At 41.9% G+C, this 21,009-nt stretch overlaps 2 protein-coding genes across 2 annotated transcripts in view; both read right to left on the bottom strand.

Moving 5' to 3' along the window:
* Window positions 1–3,214: 3,214 nt before the first annotated feature.
* Window positions 3,215–21,009, bottom strand: part of LOC148353662 (polyunsaturated fatty acid 5-lipoxygenase-like) — a 19,952-nt gene continuing 2,157 nt past the window's right edge. Inside the window, exons 2-14 of the mRNA XM_088351623.1 lie at window positions 18,067–18,265; window positions 17,912–17,993; window positions 17,722–17,844; window positions 17,514–17,620; window positions 13,588–13,760; window positions 13,357–13,503; window positions 12,075–12,278; window positions 11,925–12,011; window positions 7,694–7,872; window positions 6,312–6,433; window positions 6,089–6,189; window positions 4,199–4,369; window positions 3,215–3,439 (exon numbers count right to left, since the gene is read on the bottom strand). Of these exons, the coding sequence (XP_088207749.1) occupies window positions 3,260–3,439; window positions 4,199–4,369; window positions 6,089–6,189; window positions 6,312–6,433; window positions 7,694–7,872; window positions 11,925–12,011; window positions 12,075–12,278; window positions 13,357–13,503; window positions 13,588–13,760; window positions 17,514–17,620; window positions 17,722–17,844; window positions 17,912–17,993; window positions 18,067–18,265 (1,875 nt within the window). The 3' untranslated portion in view covers window positions 3,215–3,259. The remainder of the gene's footprint in view (window positions 3,440–4,198; window positions 4,370–6,088; window positions 6,190–6,311; window positions 6,434–7,693; window positions 7,873–11,924; window positions 12,012–12,074; window positions 12,279–13,356; window positions 13,504–13,587; window positions 13,761–17,513; window positions 17,621–17,721; window positions 17,845–17,911; window positions 17,994–18,066; window positions 18,266–21,009) is intronic.
* slc25a16 (solute carrier family 25 member 16) overlaps window positions 18,130–21,009 on the bottom strand; it is a 19,934-nt gene continuing 17,054 nt past the window's right edge. Inside the window, exon 11 of the mRNA XM_088351626.1 lies at window positions 18,130–18,265. The gene's annotated coding sequence lies outside the window, so the exon portion shown is untranslated. The remainder of the gene's footprint in view (window positions 18,266–21,009) is intronic.

Raw genomic sequence — 21,009 nt, 5'->3', positions numbered from 1 at the left:
TTCTCTTTCATTTAGGCAAAGAACGTGTATTGTTCCCCCCCACAATTATGCAAACATGTTGCAAAATATTCCACATGCCGGGGGACTTGAGAAATTTAGTTTCAAACTGGACCCATCTGGCTTGTGTAACATCATTGATAGAACACAGCACTTTAAAACGGCTAATCCCGTTAACGCAAAATGTGAGACAGCTCCGAAACAAGTAGCGATTGTAGTGAACAGCGATTGCATACTGCTTATTTTTGCTTGGAGAAATTGGAACTTTGCTTATCCTTTCGCTGGGGGCCTTGTGACTGTTATGTCGGGGTTGCGTGCCTCGACCTCCAAAAGCTGTATGGGGTAGGTTTACCTGCCGCTGTTACAGCCTGGGTTTCTTTATAGCCTTAGCCACCTTTAAGGTAGGCAATTGTGGCTTTTTATTATAGTTTTTGTGACATGTGTCACAGAAGGTATAATTTTGTCCGGCCATCTCCCCGTTAGCATCGGCGCTACTGAGGACTTCCCTGATTTGTTTGCTCCCGGTCAGTTGGTGTGTTGTTTGGCTGGCTAGCCTGGCATTAGTTTTTGCCATGTACCTTGGTTTGGTTCCCAGCAGGCTTCAGATTTGCCGCCATAGCAGTTATAGTTTTCTATTGTTGGTTCCCAGTTAGCCTGGCTGCTCAAAGCATGTTTTTGTTGTCCAGTTTTACATTTTCTGCCGCCTTTTGTTGATCAGTCCCGGTTCACCCCCCATTGGCTGCTCTCTGTGTTATTTTTGGCAGTTAGCTCCTTTTTGGTTGCTCACCCTTTGTTTGTAACATTACTGCATCCACCTGCGACACAACGCGAGGCGTTAACCACAAATACCAACAAAACACTCATAGCCTCTTCGACTAATTAACACATATAAAAGTATGGCCAACGGCTTGCCAGGGTTCTTGTGTTCCTCTGACATCACAGATCAGGATGACAAAAACAAGACACGCTGTCTTATTGTAATATACAGATGAAATATATATATTGTAGATTTTTTCTTATTTAAAACCATGCACTATTTCCCCACATATTGAACATTTAAGAATTTGAGAATAACTTTAGATAAAATGCAGTCCTGTCTAGTTCATTTCAGTTCTGTCTGGCAAGCCCCATCTTGTTCGGGCACATCCTGTAATTGATGCTACTTATTACAATCCTTTCTCACAAAATGCAGTGCAATTTTATCCTGTCACATATTCATTGGATTTAAAAGCGTTGTGTCCGATCCCACTCTTGATTTTCCATTCACATTAGAAAATCCTCCCCCGTCTCATTGTATCCAGCCATATAATCTTGCCCTGTTCTATCCAATCCCGCCTTTCAAGATTTACAGATTTACATTTTTCTTCCAGAATGGTCCTGTATTTGGCTCTATCAATCTTCCCATCCATTTTAACAATATTCCCTGTCCCTGCTAAGGAAAAGCACGCCCAAACCATGATGCTGCCACCACCATGTTTGACTTTGGGGATGGTGTGTTGAGGGTGATGAGGTGTGCTGCTTTTACGCCAAACATAACGTCTTGGATTGTTGCCAAAAAGTTCGACTTTGGTCTCATCTGACCAGAGCGCCTTCTTCCAAATGTTTTGGGCGTCTCCCAGGTTGCTTGTGGCATACTTTAAACGACACTTTTTATGGATATCTTTAGAAATGGCTTCCATCTTGCCACTCTTCCATAAAGGCCAGATTTGTGTTGTCCTATGGACAGATTCTCCCTCTGCAGTTCATCCAGAGTGATCATGGGACTCTTGGCTGCATCTCTGATCAGTTCTCTCCTCGTATGAGCTGCAAGTTTAGTGGGACGGCCCTATCTTGGTAGATTTGCAGTTGTCTGATACTCCTTCTATTTCAATATTATTGCTTGCACAGTGCTCCTTGGGGTGATTAAAGCTTGGGAAATCTTTTAGTATCCAAATCCAGCTTTAAACTTCTTCAAAACAGTATCTCGGCCCTGCCTGGTGTGTTCCTCGTTCTTCATGATGCTCTCTGCGCTTTATACAGATCTCTGAGACTATCACAGTGCAGGTGCATTTATACAGAGACTTGATTACACACAGGAGGATTCCATTTATCATCGTTAGTCATTTAGATTAACATTGAATCATTCAGAGATCCTCACTGAACTTCTGGACAGAGTTTGCTGCACTGAAAGTAAAGGGGCTGAATAATTTTGCACACCCGCTTTTTCGTTTTTTTTTTTGTTCAAAAACGTTTAAAATATCCAATCAAGTGTGTTACACTTCATGATTGTGTCCCACTTATTGTTGATGCTTCACAAGAGTTTTATATCCTGATGTTTGAAGTCTGAAATGTGGCAAAAGGTCACAAACTTCAAGGGGGGCAAATAGTTTTGCAAGCCACTGTATATATATATATATATATATATATATATATATATATATATAAATAAAACTAAAAGTACATCTAATAAAAACTATTTTGTAATGTTTTTGGCGGGGGCGTTTTGGCCCAATCGTCCCTTTTGTGTGTCCACTCGTACAGAAATACTACTACGGAAACACTCCAAAAATACTACTATAATATTACAAGAATACTCAAATTACTAAAAACCTATTACTATACTTTAATTCCTATAAACCCTCAAAATACTACAACAATAGTACTATAATAATATAATAATAATACTATTATGAAAATACTAGTGCAGAAATACAACTATACTACTACAGAAATGCTTCAAACATACCACAACAAAACTAAAATCACATTTTTGAGCTTAAAATATTATGGACTTAATATATTAGTTTTTCTTTTATTGTGTTTCGAAAGCTATTTTAATGAACCTAATTGATTTTAAGGCAAATAGTAAAAGAAATATAACATGTAGCTGTTGGCATGTATATATAATAAGAAAAATTGTATAGGCCTCTGAGCCCCTGGCCAAATTTTTTTGACACTATGCGGTCCGTAGCTCCAATTTTTGCCAAAACCTTGCGAGTCTATCGTTGACTTCCCATCCACATGTGGATGAAACCCTGTTTTGTTTTGACCCCTGCTCTATCCTATTTTCTACCTGTCCTTTCCTAATGAGGATCAATGCCTTCCCATTCTACTTCGAAATAGTTTTTTGAGTGAATCAGTACAGGGAAGGCTTGCCTAGCTCACTTTGCGTATTGTCTGCTATACTAAAGTTAATTAAAACAATGCTACATAAATACCATTTATTTTTTATTGCTTGCATATCTGAGACTAAGCAGACATTCTTACATAACAAGCAAATTTGTCAAACGGCGACACTGTTAGGAATTTTGTCGGGGGACATGTTGTAATAGGGCAGTTTCTTTCCCTCGTTCCTGGTTTTAATTTCACTGCTGATGCCCGCCAGGCTCGTCCTAAATTTCTCCATAGCCGCCTTCACCGGCTTCTCGATAAAGTGCTCGTCAGGGTACATTCCCAAGTAGAGCTACAGGAATAGAGAGGAAAGTACCGAGTAACGTTCACAGTAACGTTCACAGCCAAATCTACATACCGTTCAAAGGTTTAGGGTCACCCAGACATGTGTTCTTCATGAAAGAGTCACACTGTTATTTATCAGATGAGTTATCCAATGTCTTTGTTCTTTTGCCCATATTAGTCTCTTTCTTTTTTGTTGGCTAGTGTCAGATATGGCTTTTTCTTTGCTACTCTGCCTTGAAGGCCAACAACGCAGTAGTGGCCTCTTCACTGTAGATGTTGACACTGGTGTTTTGCAGGTACTATTTAACCAAGCTGCTAGTTGTAAGGCATCTATCTCTCAAACGGAGACTCTAATGTACTCTTTCTTAGTTGTGCCTCCTACTTCTCGTTCTACTCTGGTTAACCTGTTTGTGCTTTCTCTAAAGGGAGTAGTACACACCATCCTAGAAGATCTTCAGTTTCTTGGCAATTTCACGCATTGAAAAGCCTTAGAACAAGAATATAAATTACGTTGTTTTTTTTTGACCATTCTGAAAATATATTCACACACACAAATGTTATGCTCCGGATACCTAAATAGCTTAAAGAAATGATTGTTTTATAGCTATTCTAACCAGCAGTTTTACAATGTATGGATTTTCTTTCTGATTAGTTTCACGTTATCGACATTGAAAGAATAGTGCTTTTTCTTGAAAAATAAGGACATTTCTTAGCGACACCAAGCTTTTGAACGGTAGAGTACATGATTTCAAGTGGAAAAACCCACCTCGTTTTCCTGATATTGGCTGAGGGCCCAGACAGCCCCCAGATGCCAGCTGGAACGTCCTCGGTCTGGCAGGCTGTCGATAATCAGGGTGACGTCAGCCAAGCCCTTCTGCTTGGGAGGAGGCTTTCGCATAGTAGATGGGGCGTTCGGGATCCAGGAACACCAGTCATACTTTAAGCAGTCAGTCGGTAAAACAGGTTTAGAGTTTGTTGTTTTGAAGAACTGCAAGAACACTTTGTTCCCTTTGACTAGATTTATCAGATTTTAGTATAAAACTGAAAATATATATATTGGTGTTAATGCTCATAGAGACTGGAAGAAAACATGTGGAACAAGCTCTAACCTGCAAACCAATGATGGAGGAAAACTGCTTCTTGAACTAGCTAGCTACAACCACTTTTTTGGCAAACATTCTTGGCAACCACAAGAACTCCAGATTATGGAGATAGCACCACCAGGATGGAATGCACCTCAGTCAGGTTGAGTACATAATAATTCTACAATGTTTCAAGAAAGCAAGCACGCGCACATATCCAGGAAACCTTCAACTATGCTTTAACTACAGAACTATCAGTCTCATCTGCCATGCAAGTATAGTTATGCTAAAGGTCCTACTGAACAGACTGTAACCACGGGCTGAAACCGCCCTAGCCAAATGACAGCTAGGTTTCAGTGAGGGAAGGAGCACCACAGAAAGGATATTGAATCTGTGCATCCCATGTAAAAAGTTTCAACATCAACAGAGAAACCTAAGGGCTGTACAAATAAACATGACTTGACTTGACTCTATCATGTTTTTGTTGATTTCAAGAACACGTTTGACAGAGTATTGCAAACAGAATTATGGGCCACCATGCGGAAGTACAATATGGGCCAAAAACTAGTTCAGACCATTGAACAACTTTATGCCAATGCCAACAGTGCTGTACTGATCAATGGTACCATTGAAGCTTGGACGGTGTGAGCCAAAGCTGCATTCTCTCTCCAACTTTATTCAACATCTTCCTGGAGAGGATCATGTCCAAAGCTCTGTAGCAACATAATGGTCTAGTCAGTATTGGGGGACACAACATTACTAACCTCTGTTTTGCTGATGATATTGCCTGATTGGCAGGAGACAAACAGGAATTTAGAGACCTGATCAATCGCCTGGACAAAGCATCAAGCCAGCATGGGATGAAAATCAGCACAGAAAAAAACAAAAGTGGTGACCAACAATCCCCACAAACATCACCATCAACCACATCACGAGATCATCAGGACTCGCCAAACTAATTTGCAGGGCACTGTCCAAAGGGGCAGGACGAGAGGAAGACCGAAAACAACATGGCAACATACTGGTGCCACGAGGCAAAAAAAAAGAATGAAAGAAAGAGAGAGATAAAGAGAGATTGATGGAGACAAAAAGAAAGTAAGAGAGAGGCAGCAATGGAGACAGGGAGACAGTGTTTGAGACAGACTTCGTGGGAAATAAAGAGTAAAGGTGAAAGAGAAAATTAGTTGACAGAGAGAGACAGAGAGAGAATCGTAATGTAAAATGCTTACTACAGCACCATTCAAATCAGTGGTGCGAAACTCATCTCAGCTTGGAGGCCACAGGGTAAAGGAAACTCTCAACGGGGGCCAGTCTAAAAGATTAGAAAGAAAGAGAGAGAAAAGGAGGGAGAAAGAGAGAAAAAAGAGGGATAGAGAGAACAGAAAAGGGGGAGGGAGGCATCTGGCTTGGGCTATTTCAAACTGCAGCTCGTTTTTCTCCTTTGCTTCGCCCAGCGATGTCTTGCGGGCCAGATACAATTCCTTATTTACAATCATTGTATCTATATCTGTGTGGTACAGGGTTAAAACGTAGACTAAAAATTGTGCGCAAAAAAACAAAATTTGTGAACGAACCTGTCCAAAATTGACGGCCGCATGTTGTGCCGACGCAGTGAAGATGATGACAGTCAAGTACTCGATGAGCTCCTCACGAGATTTCAGCGCCTTGGGGAAATCTAAGGGGCAAAAAAAAACTATTGTAGCTTGCCAAAATGTACTTTGACGCTTCAATCGAATGCCCGAAATTTTTGTTAACGTCTGAGCTTGTTGAATGGGATTAGATTCCTCTTTTACCCACCACAGGAATCGAAATCCTGCATGCCAAAAGTGCACACATCTTTAACAAAGGCTTGGATTTCCTCGTCTCCCTGCACGCTCTCGTTGCTGCTGTAGTAAAAGGTCACCACGTCTGAAACAAAGCTACAAAACAAGAGTCCATTAAAGTAGAAATAGTATAAACTCTACTCTATTTCCAATGTTTTCATTCACAACCAGAGGGATGATTAAAATTCGGAAAGGCAGTGAATGTATTTAGATGACGAGCAGAATTTTTTTTGCATTAAACTCCTGTTTTGTTAACGATGATTTGTGGGCGGGCTTGTATGCAGAGTCATTGCCTTTTATAAATAGGGTATTTAGATTAGGTTATAGGCAACGTGGGCCCACCTCAAATCAAACATTCCACTATTATCAAACGTATCTATTTTCTTCAAAAAAGATCTAAAGATAAAAAAAGACTGTAATAAAGGGACAGTGTTTAATATTTAGTGCCTCTCAGTAATACAAAAAAAACTTTCATTCAGTCAAAAAAAGCATTGATTTGAAAATTTGGCAAAAATACTTGAACTGTCATAGCAAAGTTTATTTATTTATTTTTTTAAATCTTCTTTTACACCGTGGAATCCAAATTTAGATCACTGCTAAGTTTTCTGGCATCCAGCCGCCACGTTGTGCTCTGTAGCACTGGCCCTCGCTCACAGTGCCTCTAGTGGTCAAATATGACACACTGGGGCTATAAAATTGTCAACAAAAAAACTGTAATGAGTAAAAAAGAATCGAATTAATCTCTCCCTGTGTGTGTGTCTCCCTCTCTATATGTGTCTCCATCTCTCTTTTGCTGTCTTTTTATCTGTGTCTGCCTCTCTTTCTCTCTGTCTCTCTTTTTCCGTGTCCATACCCATCTCCCTTTCTTGCCGTCTCTCTTCCTGTATTTCTTTTTCTCTCTCTCGCTCTGTTTCTTCCTCTCTTTCTGTCAGTTTTCTCTCACTCTCTTTTGATTCTCCCTCTCTTTCTGTCTCTCTGTCTTTATCTTTGTTTGTCTTTTGGCTGTCTCATTCTTTAAAGAGGAGTGGCCAGCCAAGTACACTGACTTTCAAATGTCACGTTTAAACACATTTCACCTGAAACTCGCACTTTGCGAGCTAAAGTTCTTATTTTAATCTCCCGGGCGCTCTAATTCTTGGCTGAAATTGCGATTGAATTGTTACCAATTTTGAGCCTTGCCTAACCAATTAGCATGGAGCTAGCATCCATATCGAACTCGTAAGGGCTGCACTGAAGTTAAACTTTTATATTTAAGCGAGAGTCCTCAAGCTATCATCAAGTTTGAGACCACTGTCTTAGACTGTCCATCCATTAGGGTCTCACAAAATTCTATGGGAAACCCAGCAATCTCATCACCTTTTGGTAGCCTCCCACACTTTGTAGCCGTCGTCCCTGTAGAAGTAGGTGGGCAGCTCCTGTTTGCTGTCCACTCCTCGAGATTGGATCATGTTAGGGAAGCAGAGGGACTTGTAGGTCAGAGATTTGGTAGCCTTTGAGACCAGCTGCATGTGACCACCTCCACCCGTGGCATTCGCCTTGACAACGGTGGGAAACACAGAAACCAGGCTTTGATGTCTTTTTTTTTTCAGCAAACGGATGAGAAACATCACGTAAGCGTTTACAATATCAAACAGCTCAAGTGGAGGTAAGATCGGGCCTACAAAATCTAGCTCGACGCGACCGGCCCGCGGGTAGAAAAGCCCAAACCCGACCTATTAACTTATTTTGAGGGACTAGTGTTCTGCCAAAACGTCCTACCTTGAGGAGACGTCCTACCGTAGGCTAATCTGACAGTGAATTTTGTTTTCTTTCTTATCAAGTAAAACTAGCAACATTATAACTCAGAATTATTGCAAACAGAACTTTTACTCATGGCATATAACCAGGGTTGCCATGCATACATACATTGCGTGATTACCCTAGTCAAAAAACCCTATGGTAAAAAGCTACCACAGAAAAACACGCCAGGCTTAAAAGCTACGTCGGAAAACATTATCTCGAAGCAGTGGAAGAGTCAAAAAAGAATAAATAAAAACTAAAACTTGAAGTACTCTCCGTAGCAATCAGCCTTGAGCGCATGAGCACTAGGCATTGGTAGGACATCTCCACACGGTAGGACGTTACGCCAGAACACCAGGCCGGAAGCAAATCCGAAGCTGCACTTCGGCTGAAGTACGCGCGGTGCCGAAATGCAGCGCCGAAGTGCAGCTCCGGATTTACTCTGAGCTCAGTCCCCTAACTCACTACGGTGACTAGTTACGGGTGGCCCTGAATTGCAGCGCCGGAGTGTGTAACTTGAGTAAAGATACAGTAACTTCAGAATAATGTCTCTCAAGTAGAAGTAAAAAGTAGTCATCCAAATAATTATTTGAGGTGAAATAAGGGCAAGCTGTGCAGATATTCACCAAAGGAAAAAAAAGCGACAAGGGAGAAGCCCGGCCTGGCTCCACTTGACATTTTACATTTTATGTTCGAACCCGGGCTGGGTTCAGGTCCGAGACCAAGATCTTATCTCTAAGCTCAAGGTTCTTCTTTTTAGATTCAGATTCCAGATTCAGATCTACTTTATTGTCATTCTAGTACACGTGTCTACAGAACGAAATGTCGATACATCTGACCCGCACAGTTTCCTTGAATGTACAGATATAAATAAAATGTTGTATTGAGTTGGAGTATTGAGTACTAATAATATACTAAATAGACAGCAAAAATACAAAATACATGCCTGACATGCATGGCCGGTTCAAATTGTCCCTAGGTGTGACTGAGTGAGTGAGTTGTCTGTTTCTGTGTGCCCTGCAACTGGCTGGCAACCAGCATCCCCTGCCCACTGCCCGAAGATAGCTGGGATGGGCTCCAGCACCCCCACGACCCCACTAAGGTTAAGCGACGCAGATAAATGATGGATGGGTAGGAAAATAATAAAGTATTTAATTGCTTGGGTTGCACACACATAAAAACTAAAATTCTGCATTTGCGCATTGTTTGATCACAATTCCATAGCTTTAAATGTGACGGGAATCAAACCCAGATCCTTGCATGGAGTGCTCCAGATTTTAACCACTAGACCCATAGGGATGCAGACAACACATGAGAAGGCATTAGGTGTGTATCATCGTCAAACTATTTTAGTCACAGTGCCAAATTGTTGATGATAATTGGGCCAGGCTGCGAGAATATTGTCAGGCATTGAACAGGTCTGTGGTACACCCAGCTTTTTAAGTCCATACGAAGTGCACAAGATTCTGAACTGAATGAAGATGAGGGCATTGTGGGAAGTAACATGGTCATTCTGAACTGAACAAAGACAAATCCTGACAAATATATGGCCCCTCGTAATCAAAACTTTGTCACTTACAATTTTTAGTTTCAGCTGAGAAAAAGTCAAAGAACGTTCTCTTCTACTCTAACATAAATAGTTCTGTGACTAAAATCGATGTGATAATGAGATAAGACCTAATGCCTTTCCATTTGTTGTTTGTAGAGGTATAGTAGATTGGACCTGGGACACTCCGATCCGCAATCTGGCTTTATGTGTCATGGTCAAACACACACAGATGGGGAAGCATTAACTGTCTTTACTGTCCTATTTTGACATAGTAAGAAAAAAAAAAAAAACGAATGCTCACGAGTGTACAAACACTAATATCAAATATTTAACAATTCATCAGTAGTAGGAGAAACTACCGTACCAGTAGAGCTATGGGCAGGATTTTGTTGTGTGTGTCGTTAGACAGAAGGCAGATGGCAGCTGCCAAATACTGCAGAGTACACGCATTTGAACAGTTTGGTTGCATGCCACCTGCAATTTATTGCCCTGTTTTAAATGTTATTTTCTCTTGCTTACCTACAGTTTTAATGTTTGAAGATCCACTCAGAAAATACTTAAATTGAGTTTACAAAATACAACAAAATATGACCTGCGTAGATGTTATCATTCTTCTTTTTCGGATATGACACAACACGATTACGTAAGCAAGTCGCTCAGTCCGGCGCTTACCACTATTACTCAAGTGTGTCATTTAAAATACCGACAATAACACAAAATACAGTAGTCGTTCACGGTTTATTAAATGACTTCAATGTAGTGCACTAGAAAAAATAAATAATAATTGACATTAAATATTCAAATTAACACATATGCACCATTTAAATGAACTATGACGTTTTATTAGAGAAAATCAAGTTTAGTTCTTTTTGGCAAACAACAGGCTGTGCCTCACCTGTCACCGTGGAAATAAGCAATACAATTATTCTGTGGCCAAATATATTCAGTATTTTTCTGAATTTGGGGATTTCCTGCTTCAAAATTGCCAAATTTTGTCATTCAGTCATTAAAATATTTAAGAGACATTGTGTGTTGTTTAACGCCTCCTAGTGGTAGAGTGGGAGCGACTCAGGCTCGGTAGTGTATGACCCAACGGTAGGGTTCATACTGAAAAATGTGTGCAAGAGTGCTTTGAGATAGGAAAGCGCCAAGCAAGCACAGTCATGCAAGTCTTCTATCTGACATCTTGAAGGCCTAATCTAACAGGAAGATTATTTATACGTTAAGGTAAGACAGTAAAACGTTCATTTATATAGTACAGTTCCAGTGTTCTCGTTTGCCCGCGTCCCTGCGTCCTACACGCATCATTTTTGTTGGGGACGCATAGTCTCGAATCAACGTGCGTCCCCGGGACGCAACTTTTTTGACACAAAATTGTCATTATTACCCGATTACATTTTTTTTTAAAAGATTTACCGCACTCCAAACTTTACGTCAGTCAGATCCGGCAGATGTTGTTTTGGTCCCGCGGTTCGAGTTTTCGTCTGCACGCCGATCGATCTCGAGTTGTGTGGTGAAAAGTATTTTTAGAGAACCGGCTTTTTCGGCTCAACTCATTCAAGAGAGCCGGCTCTCAAACGGCTCACTTGCTTTGATGCATTATATTACGAATTATGTTGTATAAAGAAGTTAAGAAAAAAAGGAAATATAAAAGGAGAAAATGAAAAAAAGACAGGTTTGTGGTTATCCCTTTAATCGGTATATTACCAACAATAATTTGATGCAGGAAATGAATTAATAATTTGATGATTAAAACTGAATGAATATATAGATTTTTATTATATATTTGTCACCGATTTACAATTTCAACCTCGATAACACTAAATTTTGGGGACCCATAGATCTTTGTTGGGACCCATAGATTTTTGCGCATGCGAGTCCCCTGGACTCATCACTTTTCAGAGGTAAAATGAACACTGCCGTTCATATATTGGTTACTTTCTCTGCCAATTAAATGATGAAGATGTCCATTTATTTGTAAATCTGATTGCCTTACCAGACACGAACGTCACCCCTACTCTGATACTGTCTTGGCCACCTACCGACGGGGAGGCTGACTCAGCCTTACAAATGTCCTAATGTATGACATAATGGTATTAACTGTTTCCGATTGGATAATTTGTGATAGAGTGCTTATGGATAGGAACGTGTCAAGAAAGTACAGGTAACGGCAAATTAGGGGGTCAGCTCAAGTCTCATCTAACCGACTGTGCCTCACCAAACAAAAACCTCATTGCAAGTCACTTTTGTGACCCTCACCTTGTCGAAGATTCCACACTCACAGATGAGCTGCTCTCTGGCCTTGGTGTTAATTGCGATGGTGAAACGCACGTGCGGGATTAGCAACTGAGGAGGAGGGCAAGTCAGTCGCGTTGCAGTGGACCGACGGATTATTGGACGGGCTCTGACCTTAAAGACGGGGTGGACGGCGGGGAGATGCCGGAACATGGCGACAGCAAACATCTCCGAGATCAGGTGCGTCCTGAGCAAGTGCGTGACCGTCTGGTGGTGTTGGAAGTCGGCCGAGCGTACCCAAATCTTAGCCAGGAGCCAGTCGTGTAGACTGTCTGTGGGCAGGAAGATTGGGTTGTCTTCGCTTGGGTTTTGACCTAACTGGGAGACGGGCAAAAAGAAGATGGGTGACGTGCAGTCAGAGGAGCAAGGTAAGGTACCAAACCAACCTGAAACACGAACAAAAACAAAAAAGAGCCAAGAAAACGAAAAAAATAAACAGGAAAGGTTCATCAACACACCCAAAAAAGCGCAAAAAGAAATACCATATTTTCCGCCCCCCCCCCCCCCCCCCCCCCCCCCGCCCTATCTTTTTTATAAATAAGGCGCACTGGACTATAAGGGTTTGGGTTGCACAAAAAACAATAAGTGCCTCATTTGTGCATTTGAGCAGTCATCATATATTTTTGATCATAATTTTACACAATAGCATAACTTTGAAACAAACACAGATTACAGATTGGAGTGCTTCAGATTTCATCCACAAGTCCCCTAGGGATGCAGACAACACATGAAAAGGCTTTAGGTCTTTATCATCACCACACTATTTTTAGTCGCAGTGCCAAATTGTTGATGATAATTGGGCCGGGCCGCCAAAACATTGTCAGACATTGAACCGGTCTGTGGTACACCCAGCTTGTTAAGTCTAAACAAAGTGCAAAAGATTCTAAACTAAATGAAGATAGGGGAATTGCGGGAGGTAACCTGGTCATTCTGAACTGAATAAAGAGAACGGCATTGTGGGAAGTAATTTGTTCATCCTGAAAAATGTAAATGCATTTTCACCTACAATGCCTGGTTTCAGTGGTCTGTGCAGCCCTTCGAGACTCTTTGTGATTAAGGGCTGTACAAATAAACATTATTTCACTTGACTACTCTAACATATATAGTTACGTGACTAAAATTAGTGTGATAATGACCTATCACCTTTCATGTGTCGTTTGTATCCCTAGGGGTCTAGTGGATGGGAACTGGCAGACTCCGATCCGCGATCTGGCTTTGTGTGTCTTGGTCAAATACACACAGATGGGGAAGCAATGACAAACTTTACTGTCCTATTTTGACAAAGTAAGGAAGGAAAACTAAAGTTATTTCAGAAAGAAAAAACAATGCTCACGAGAGTACAAACACTAAGATCCAAAATTGAATAACTCATCTGTAATAAGGGAAACTAACGTACCTGAATGGCTATGGGCAGGATTTTGTTGTGTGTGTTCTTATACAGAAGGCAGATGGGAGCTGCCAAGTACTGAATAGTACACGGATCTGTACAGTTTGGTTGGATGCCATCCAAAATTTCATAGTCTACCATGTAGATGTTACCTGCCTGGAAGTGCATTTGAAATGATCAGTCAGTCAGATATAGAACCGGCAGCCTAATTCATCTACGCTGCGGTGATCATTATTTTACCTTCACTTCCTCTTCCAGAGTCAACTGTCTCTCCAGGCTGACGGCAACCATCTCGTTGGTGACTGGAAACTTTACAGGAAGTCTGTTGAGCTTTTGGATGACGACAGGATTGCAGCCGTTCAAGAACTGGTAGCCGAACATGAAATCCTCTTTCCAGTGTTGCATCACGTACTCTGAAGAGTGTGTGTAAAGTAAGGCTACTGTGTATTCCGCACTATGAGGCACATGTCTTTTGTCATGTATTTTTCATGTATAAGCTGCAATAGACTTTAAGGCACGTGAAATTTAAAGTACAGTAAGAGTGACATACAGTGTATATTAGTGCAGTCCATAAATGTCAGTGACCAAAATCGCAAGACATTGTTTGAAACGGAAGTCGAACGGCTGTGAGAGCACTGAAACTTTACCATTAGACCACTAGTGTGTCATGATTAGGCACTTGCAATCCGTCCCTTTCCCTGGCAGCATTGGCCCATTTCACAGTATTTCCCACTCTCTCTCCACTCCCCAGTCCAGGTGTTCCCAATCAACATTAGCCACCCTTTGCTATAAATAATCTGGTCTTCCACTCCACGTTGCACTCTCCTCGAGACATTCACCACAAGCTCTACAGCCCAAGACAATCTACTCAAGGTATTCTATTTAAGACATACCTCTCAAGGTATTCTCCCAAAGACAATCCTCTCAAGTAACTCTCCCAGGATTCCTTTGATCAGGACTCCCGGTCTCACTCTTCCTTGTCAGTTAGTGAGTCGCACATTGTTTTATATTAATTGCCCCCTGCTCTGGTTTGATTGTATCCACTTTTTTCGACTCTTTTTACATTGCAATTACATACCTGTCAGCTTCCACGGCTTCATGCCCATACAAACTGTTAGATTTTCCCGTGTTTCTGAATGATGCATGATGGGAAATACCCAGGCGGCAGACGCATGCGCACAGTAACATCAAACCGCTCACTTCGTTTGCAACGATAAAAACCATACCGAGATAGAGGCTTACGCGGCGAACTCCTTTGACTTGATTGATTTGCCGTTTCGTGATAGTCGGTGTATACCGGATGGTACCCATCATTGACAAATTTGCGTTTTTCCGTACAGATTTCCTTGTACGTCGTACTCGTCTTGAAATGCATAAAAAACGCACTTTGTGCGGCAAAATTGTACAGTTTGACAAGTATGCAATTAAGACTGTCTGACATTACGTAACATAGATTATGATACTCATTACTCATGTGCCGTAAAACAAAACTTAGAGAATGCAGCAAACAAAATGTTGTCCTGAGAGATATAAACAAATGCAAAAAAGCACAATGAGGAACACCTCTTTGGTGTATCTGCTGATGAATTGAACTTTGCTTTGCGCTTCCGCTTGCCACTTTTACTCGCTGCTTTGTAGGCCGCTGTGTTCTGTTGACGTAGCACTCCGAGGCTAAGTAAACACTCCAGAGTGATCGTCGAAATTTGCGCTGGATTGCTGGATGTTCGCATATCCAGCAAAAAACTGCGATCGTATATTAATCTGCAGTTAGAGTTGTCTTTGTTCGCCCTCATAAACTGAGTCGAAGATTGGGGTTTTTGACCAGAATGTGAGAAATTGTCGGGAGCAGATGCAGCCGCAGCCACCAAATACAAGCCAACCACCGCCCCAGTGCAGGACACTAGCATGGACTTTCTGAATGACCTCAACAAATTCTTTGGAAGGTTCGAGGCACAAAACGGCACCCCTGCAGCGAAAGCGGTTCCAAATCAGGACGAAAGAGCACTCCACCTGGACTCAACTGACGTGAGAAAGACCCTGAGAGGGGTCAACACAAGGAAGGCTCCAGGCCCGGACAACATTCCGGGGCGGATACTTAGGGAGTGCGCCGATCAGCTGGCTTGTGTACTAACAGACATTTTCAACACCTCGCTAGACCAAGCCATAGTACCATCATGCTTCAAAATTGCCAACATCATCCCTGTGCCAAAGAAACCCCAGATCTTATCATTCAACGATTACCGGCCCGTTGCACTGACTCCTATCATAATGAAGTGCTTTGAGAGACTGGTTAAAGAGCACATCACCTCCAGTCTCCCCTCCTCATTCGACCCCTTTCAGTTTGCCTACCGGACAAACCGCTCCACCAGGGATGCCATCTCCTCTGCGCTTCACCTGAGCCTGACACACCTAGAGGAGAAGGACACCCATGTGCGGATGCTGTTCCTGGACTTCAGTTCAGCATTCAACACCATCATCCCACAACATCTGGTAGACAAAATGAGACTCCTGGGTTTCAACACCCCCCTGCGGAACTGGCTGCTGGACTTCCTCAGTGACAGACCCCAATCAGTGCGGATAGGTCAGAACATCTCAGATGTCATCTACCTCAGCACGGGCTCCCCCCAAGGCTGTGTCCTGAGCCCCTTGCTGTTCACCTTGATGACACACGACTGCGTCCCTAGGTCCGCCACAAACCACATCGTGAAGTATGCTGACGACACAACAGTGGTGGGCCTCATCAGGGACGACAACGACCTGGCCTACAGAGAGGAGGTGGAGCATTTGGTGGGCTGGTGCAGGGACAACAGCCTGGTCCTGAATGTTGACAAAACTAAAGAGATCATTGTCGACTTTAGGAAAAACCAGCCCAACCATGCCCCACTTTGCATCAACAACAAGGCTGTGGAGGTTGTCAGCAGTATCAAGTTCCTAGGGGTGCACATTACAAACAAACTCACCTTGTCCGTGAACACTGCATCACTGGTTAAGAGGGCACAGCAGCGCCTGTACTTCCTACGGAGGATGAGGAGAGCCCACCTGCCCCCACCCTCCCTCATCACATTCTACAGGGGCACCATAGAGAGTATCCTGACCAGCTGTATCTCTGTGTGGTGTGGAGGCTGCAGCGCTACCGACTGGGGTAGTGTGAGGAGGGTAACGAGGACAGCAGAGAAAATAACCGGGACTACACTTCCCTCCATTCAGGACATTGGCCAGAAGCGCTGCCTATCCCATGCTAAGAACATTATCGGGGACCCCTCTCACCCCCATCATGGACTGTTCACTCTGCTAGCCTCTGGGAAGAGGTACTGCAGTGTGCGGTGCAGGACCACCAGGTTCCGCAGTAGTCTAGTCCCCCTGGCCATTAGACTGTTAAATGGTCAATCTAACATATAGTTAACCTAAATCTAAAAGGCTGCTAATCTGACTTTTTGCACTACTGGCAGTTCTTTATAGCTTGCCACTCCTTGCACATTTGATCTCTGCACTATTGTACTTACAGCGTTATTGTTACAGTGTTAATGTTACTGTTTACCTGACTTGTTAACCTGACTGCCCATTTTGCACATCCGGTTAGCTACTCCTCTTGCACTATCGGCACTATGGTAAAATACTATACGTAGCCATAATACAATACAACTTTTACTTATATCTGTACATTCAAGGAAACTGTGCGGGTCAGATGTATCGACATTTCGTTCTGTATACACGTGTACTAGAATGACAATAAAGTAGATCTGAATCTGAATGTGAATCAGGATGATTTTCTGTTTTTTCCATTCTCAAACATTCAGTCCTGGCACTGAGAACAAAATAGTGTGTTCATGGGATAAACTCTAATGCATTTTCATAAGACATCTGTATCACTGGTGGTCTGATGGTAAGGAGTCAGCGCTATCGCCACGACTCTGATCATCTTTCGTCGCGCTCAATAATTTACGATTTTGGACAGCAATGTTTATCGTTTGATGCGGTGGTGTATTGTGAAACCTCATGTAGTATCGTACACCTATACTGTATGCATTTCCAATTTTCATCCACCTGTGGTAAATGAGGTGCATCAGCTTAACAGGCGCGCCTTTAAATTTCTGGCCAATTTGGGGTTTTTAGATACGCATTAAGGTTTGTAAAATACGGTAAATAATAGCAAAATTGAGGCGGACCTGAGATTGTGTTTTTAATCCTCAAAAAGATCTTCTCAAAATCAGCAAAGTCGCTCCAGGACGTCTGGAACATGTGCATGAAGTGGTTTACGAACAGGTTCTCGATTCTGGAAAGAGATTTTCCTCCTTAATATGCTGTGTGCTGTCCATGATATCACACCTGGGTGTGTTTTACATTTACAAAAAGGCAAATCAAGTCAACACTAACGCTTTGCTGTAGTTCAGAACAAAGTCCACTCCCTTCTCGCTGTCAAACTGGATGTCCCTGGGCAAGTCCTGGTGCCTGTTTGCATCAATGCTCATAGGAAACCCAGGCTGCCATTCTGCCCACCTACAAAGTTTACGATTTTATTGAACAGAGAGCTCAAAAAATGATTTCACAGTCTGATGAGGCACACCTGTAAGTCTTTCGTCTCATTTCCAGTTCGGCTTTTCTGTGTTGCTTGACCAGGCTGGTTTTATCATCCTGAGGCAGATGAGCTGCCAGACCACAGAGATGATTATATGACGATACTGTAATAGGAAATCTTAACCCGGCGTTTGGTGTCTCTACCTCGCCCGTCCCGCAGGACAACCTCCTTGTCATCCACCAGCCAGCGGTAGCACGGGAACTCAACGTTGTCCCCGCCTGGCGTCTTGACTGAGACATAACTGCAGTACCAGTCGTCCTGCACCCAGTACTTCCTCTTTTCCAGCTTCACTAACACAAGTTCACCCAGGTCCTCGTCCACTCTCACCAGGTAAGAATCCACCTGAGGGTCAACTAACGATCAGTTTATCTTTATAAAGACACAATGCGTTATTAAAGAAATGTAAGAGTTTAGGTATAAGTCAAAAGAATTAAGATGTTCAGTCAAGCCGCATTCATTTGTAGAGCCCTTCATCACAAAAAGTCTCAAAGGGCTGCACAAACCACTATAACACCCCCTGACCTGAAACACACATGAGTGAAAGGAAAAACTCAGGAACCTCAGCATGAGGAAATTTAAACTTTGAGAAGCGGTATCACATGAGGTAATCCCCTTTAGTATGACTAGGCTTCAATGGCTGTATGAAACATATTTGTTTAATCTGCCAATTCTTTTAACGGAATACATAGATGAAATAAAATGCTTTATTTCAATCACTGTAGTCTCAAACCGATAATTATCCCAACTCTATTATTTCAATTTGTGTTTGGCGACACATTGGAAAAAAATCCCAAAGTGTGTAAAAAAAAAAAAGTCAGTAAAATGAGGAGGCGGAAGTGTCATGGTTTGAGGCATGTTTTCTACAGAAAGAGTTGGGCTTCTGGTACAGCTACACGGCCGAGTAGATTCGAATGTGTATCAGAACTTTCATTAAAGGCACCTGCAGTCCTGCAGTGTTCAGACATGACAATACGCCATGTCACAAAGGAAAACGAGTAAAGAATTTCATGGAAGGTTTAAAACATTGAAACTAATGGCATGGCTTGCCCAGAGTCCTGATCTCAACCCAATAACGACTTTCTGGAAATATAAAAAGTTATGGTTAAGATACCCAGTACAATCACCCAACTGTGGAGGAGGCTGGAAGAAGAATGGACCAAAATCACACCGGGGCGACGTGAGAGACTAGTACTATCCTGTGGCAGGAGACATGTTGAAGTAATTCACAGCAGGTTGTTGTTCTTTCATTTTGATCAGTGTGTCATCTAAAAAATATTTTTTTCTGAAATGCATTTAATCATTTTGTGGAAAACATTGTAATACCATGATATGGACACAAAAACTGTAATTTAACTGCGGAATGGTGAAGATGGTATTATTTCAAATTACTCTTTAATACAGTTGTTATCTAATTTTGATCTCCAGTGTATATCGGTACTCAACTCGAGGAGTCAACATCAATACCAGATATCATTAGTATATAGCCTCCTCCTCCACCCTCCAAATACAGTGACTTGCAAAACTATTTGGCCCCCTTGAACTTTGTGACCTTTGCCACATTTTAGACTTCATACAAAGATGTAAAACTAATTTCTTGTGAAGCATCAACAATAAGTGGGACACAATCATGAAGTGGAACACAATTTGTTGGATATTTTAAACTTTTTTAATAAATAAAAAACAATAAAGTGGGTGTGCAAAATTATTCAGCCCCATTGAGTTAATACTTTGTAGCGCCACCTTTTCACTTGGGGTATGTGCATTTTATTTTTGCACATCGAGAATCTGATATGTTGGCCCATTCCTCCTTGCAAAACAGCTCGAGCTCAGTGAGGTTGGATGGAAAGCGTTTGAGCAGTTTTCAGTTATTTCCACACATTCTCAATTGGATTGAGGTCTTGACTTTGACTTGGCCATTCTACCACCTTGATATGTTTTTGGGTGAACCATTCCATTGTAGCTTTTGCTTTAAGTTTTAGATCATTGTCTTGTTGGACACATCTCCGCCCCAGTCTCAGGTCTTTTGCAGACTCCATCAGGTTTTCTTCCAGAATGGTCCTGTATTTGGCTCCATCCATCTTCCCTGTCCCTGCTGAAGAAAAGCAGGTCCAAACTATGATGCTGCCACTAGCATGTATGACTGTGGGGATGGTGTGTTGAGGGTGATAAGCTGTGCTGCTTTCATGCCAAACATAACATCTTGCATTATTGCCAAAAAGTTCAATTTTGGTCTCATCTGACCAGAGGACATTCTTTCACATGTTTGGTGTGTCTCCCAGGTGGCTTGTGGCACACTCTAAATGACACTTTTTTTGGATATCTTTAAGATTTTTTTTTTCTTGCCACTCTTCCATAAAAGCCAGATTTGTGCAGTATACGACTGATTGTTGTCCTATGGACAGATTTCCCACCTCAGCTGCAGACCTCTGCAGTTCATCCAGAGTGATCATGGGACTCTTGGCTGCATCTCTGATCAGTTCTCTCCTTGTATGAGCTGAAAGTTTAGTGGGACGGCCCGATCTTGTTAGATTTGCAGTGGTCTGATACTCCTTCCATTTCAATATTATTGCATGCACAGTGCTCCTTGGGGTGATTAAAGCTTGGGAAATCTTTTAGTATCCAAATCCAGCTTTAAACTTCTCCAAAACAGTATCTCGGACCTGCCTGGTGTGTTCCTCGTTCTTCATGATGCTCTCTGCCCTTTAAACAGACCTCTGAGACTTCATTACACACAGGAGGATTCCATTTAACATCGTTAGTCATTTAGATTAACATTGAATCATTCACTGAACTTCTGGACAGTTTGCTGCACTGAAAGTAAAGACGCTGAAGAATTTTGCACACCCACTTTTTCTTTTTTTATTTATTAAAAAAGTTTGAAATGTGCAATAAAGTGTGTTCAACTTAACGATGGTGTACCACTTATTGTTGATGCTTTACAAGAAATGACAGTTTTATATCTTGATGTTTTGAAGTCTGAAATGTGTTCAAGGGGGCCAAATAGTTTCGCAAGCCACTGTATGTTTTAATCCCTAAACTACCAATTTAACATTTTGATAACAATTGCAACAAACTAATGATAAAGT

Source organism: Urocampus carinirostris, chromosome 13, assembly GCF_059441175.1.
Source record: "Urocampus carinirostris isolate Australia breed hairy pipefish chromosome 13, RoL_Ucar_1.0, whole genome shotgun sequence".
NCBI classification, from domain to species: Eukaryota; Metazoa; Chordata; class Actinopteri; order Syngnathiformes; family Syngnathidae; genus Urocampus; species Urocampus carinirostris.
The sequence above is the reverse complement of the archived record's forward strand: the minus strand, read 5'-3'. Positions and strand labels throughout refer to the sequence as shown.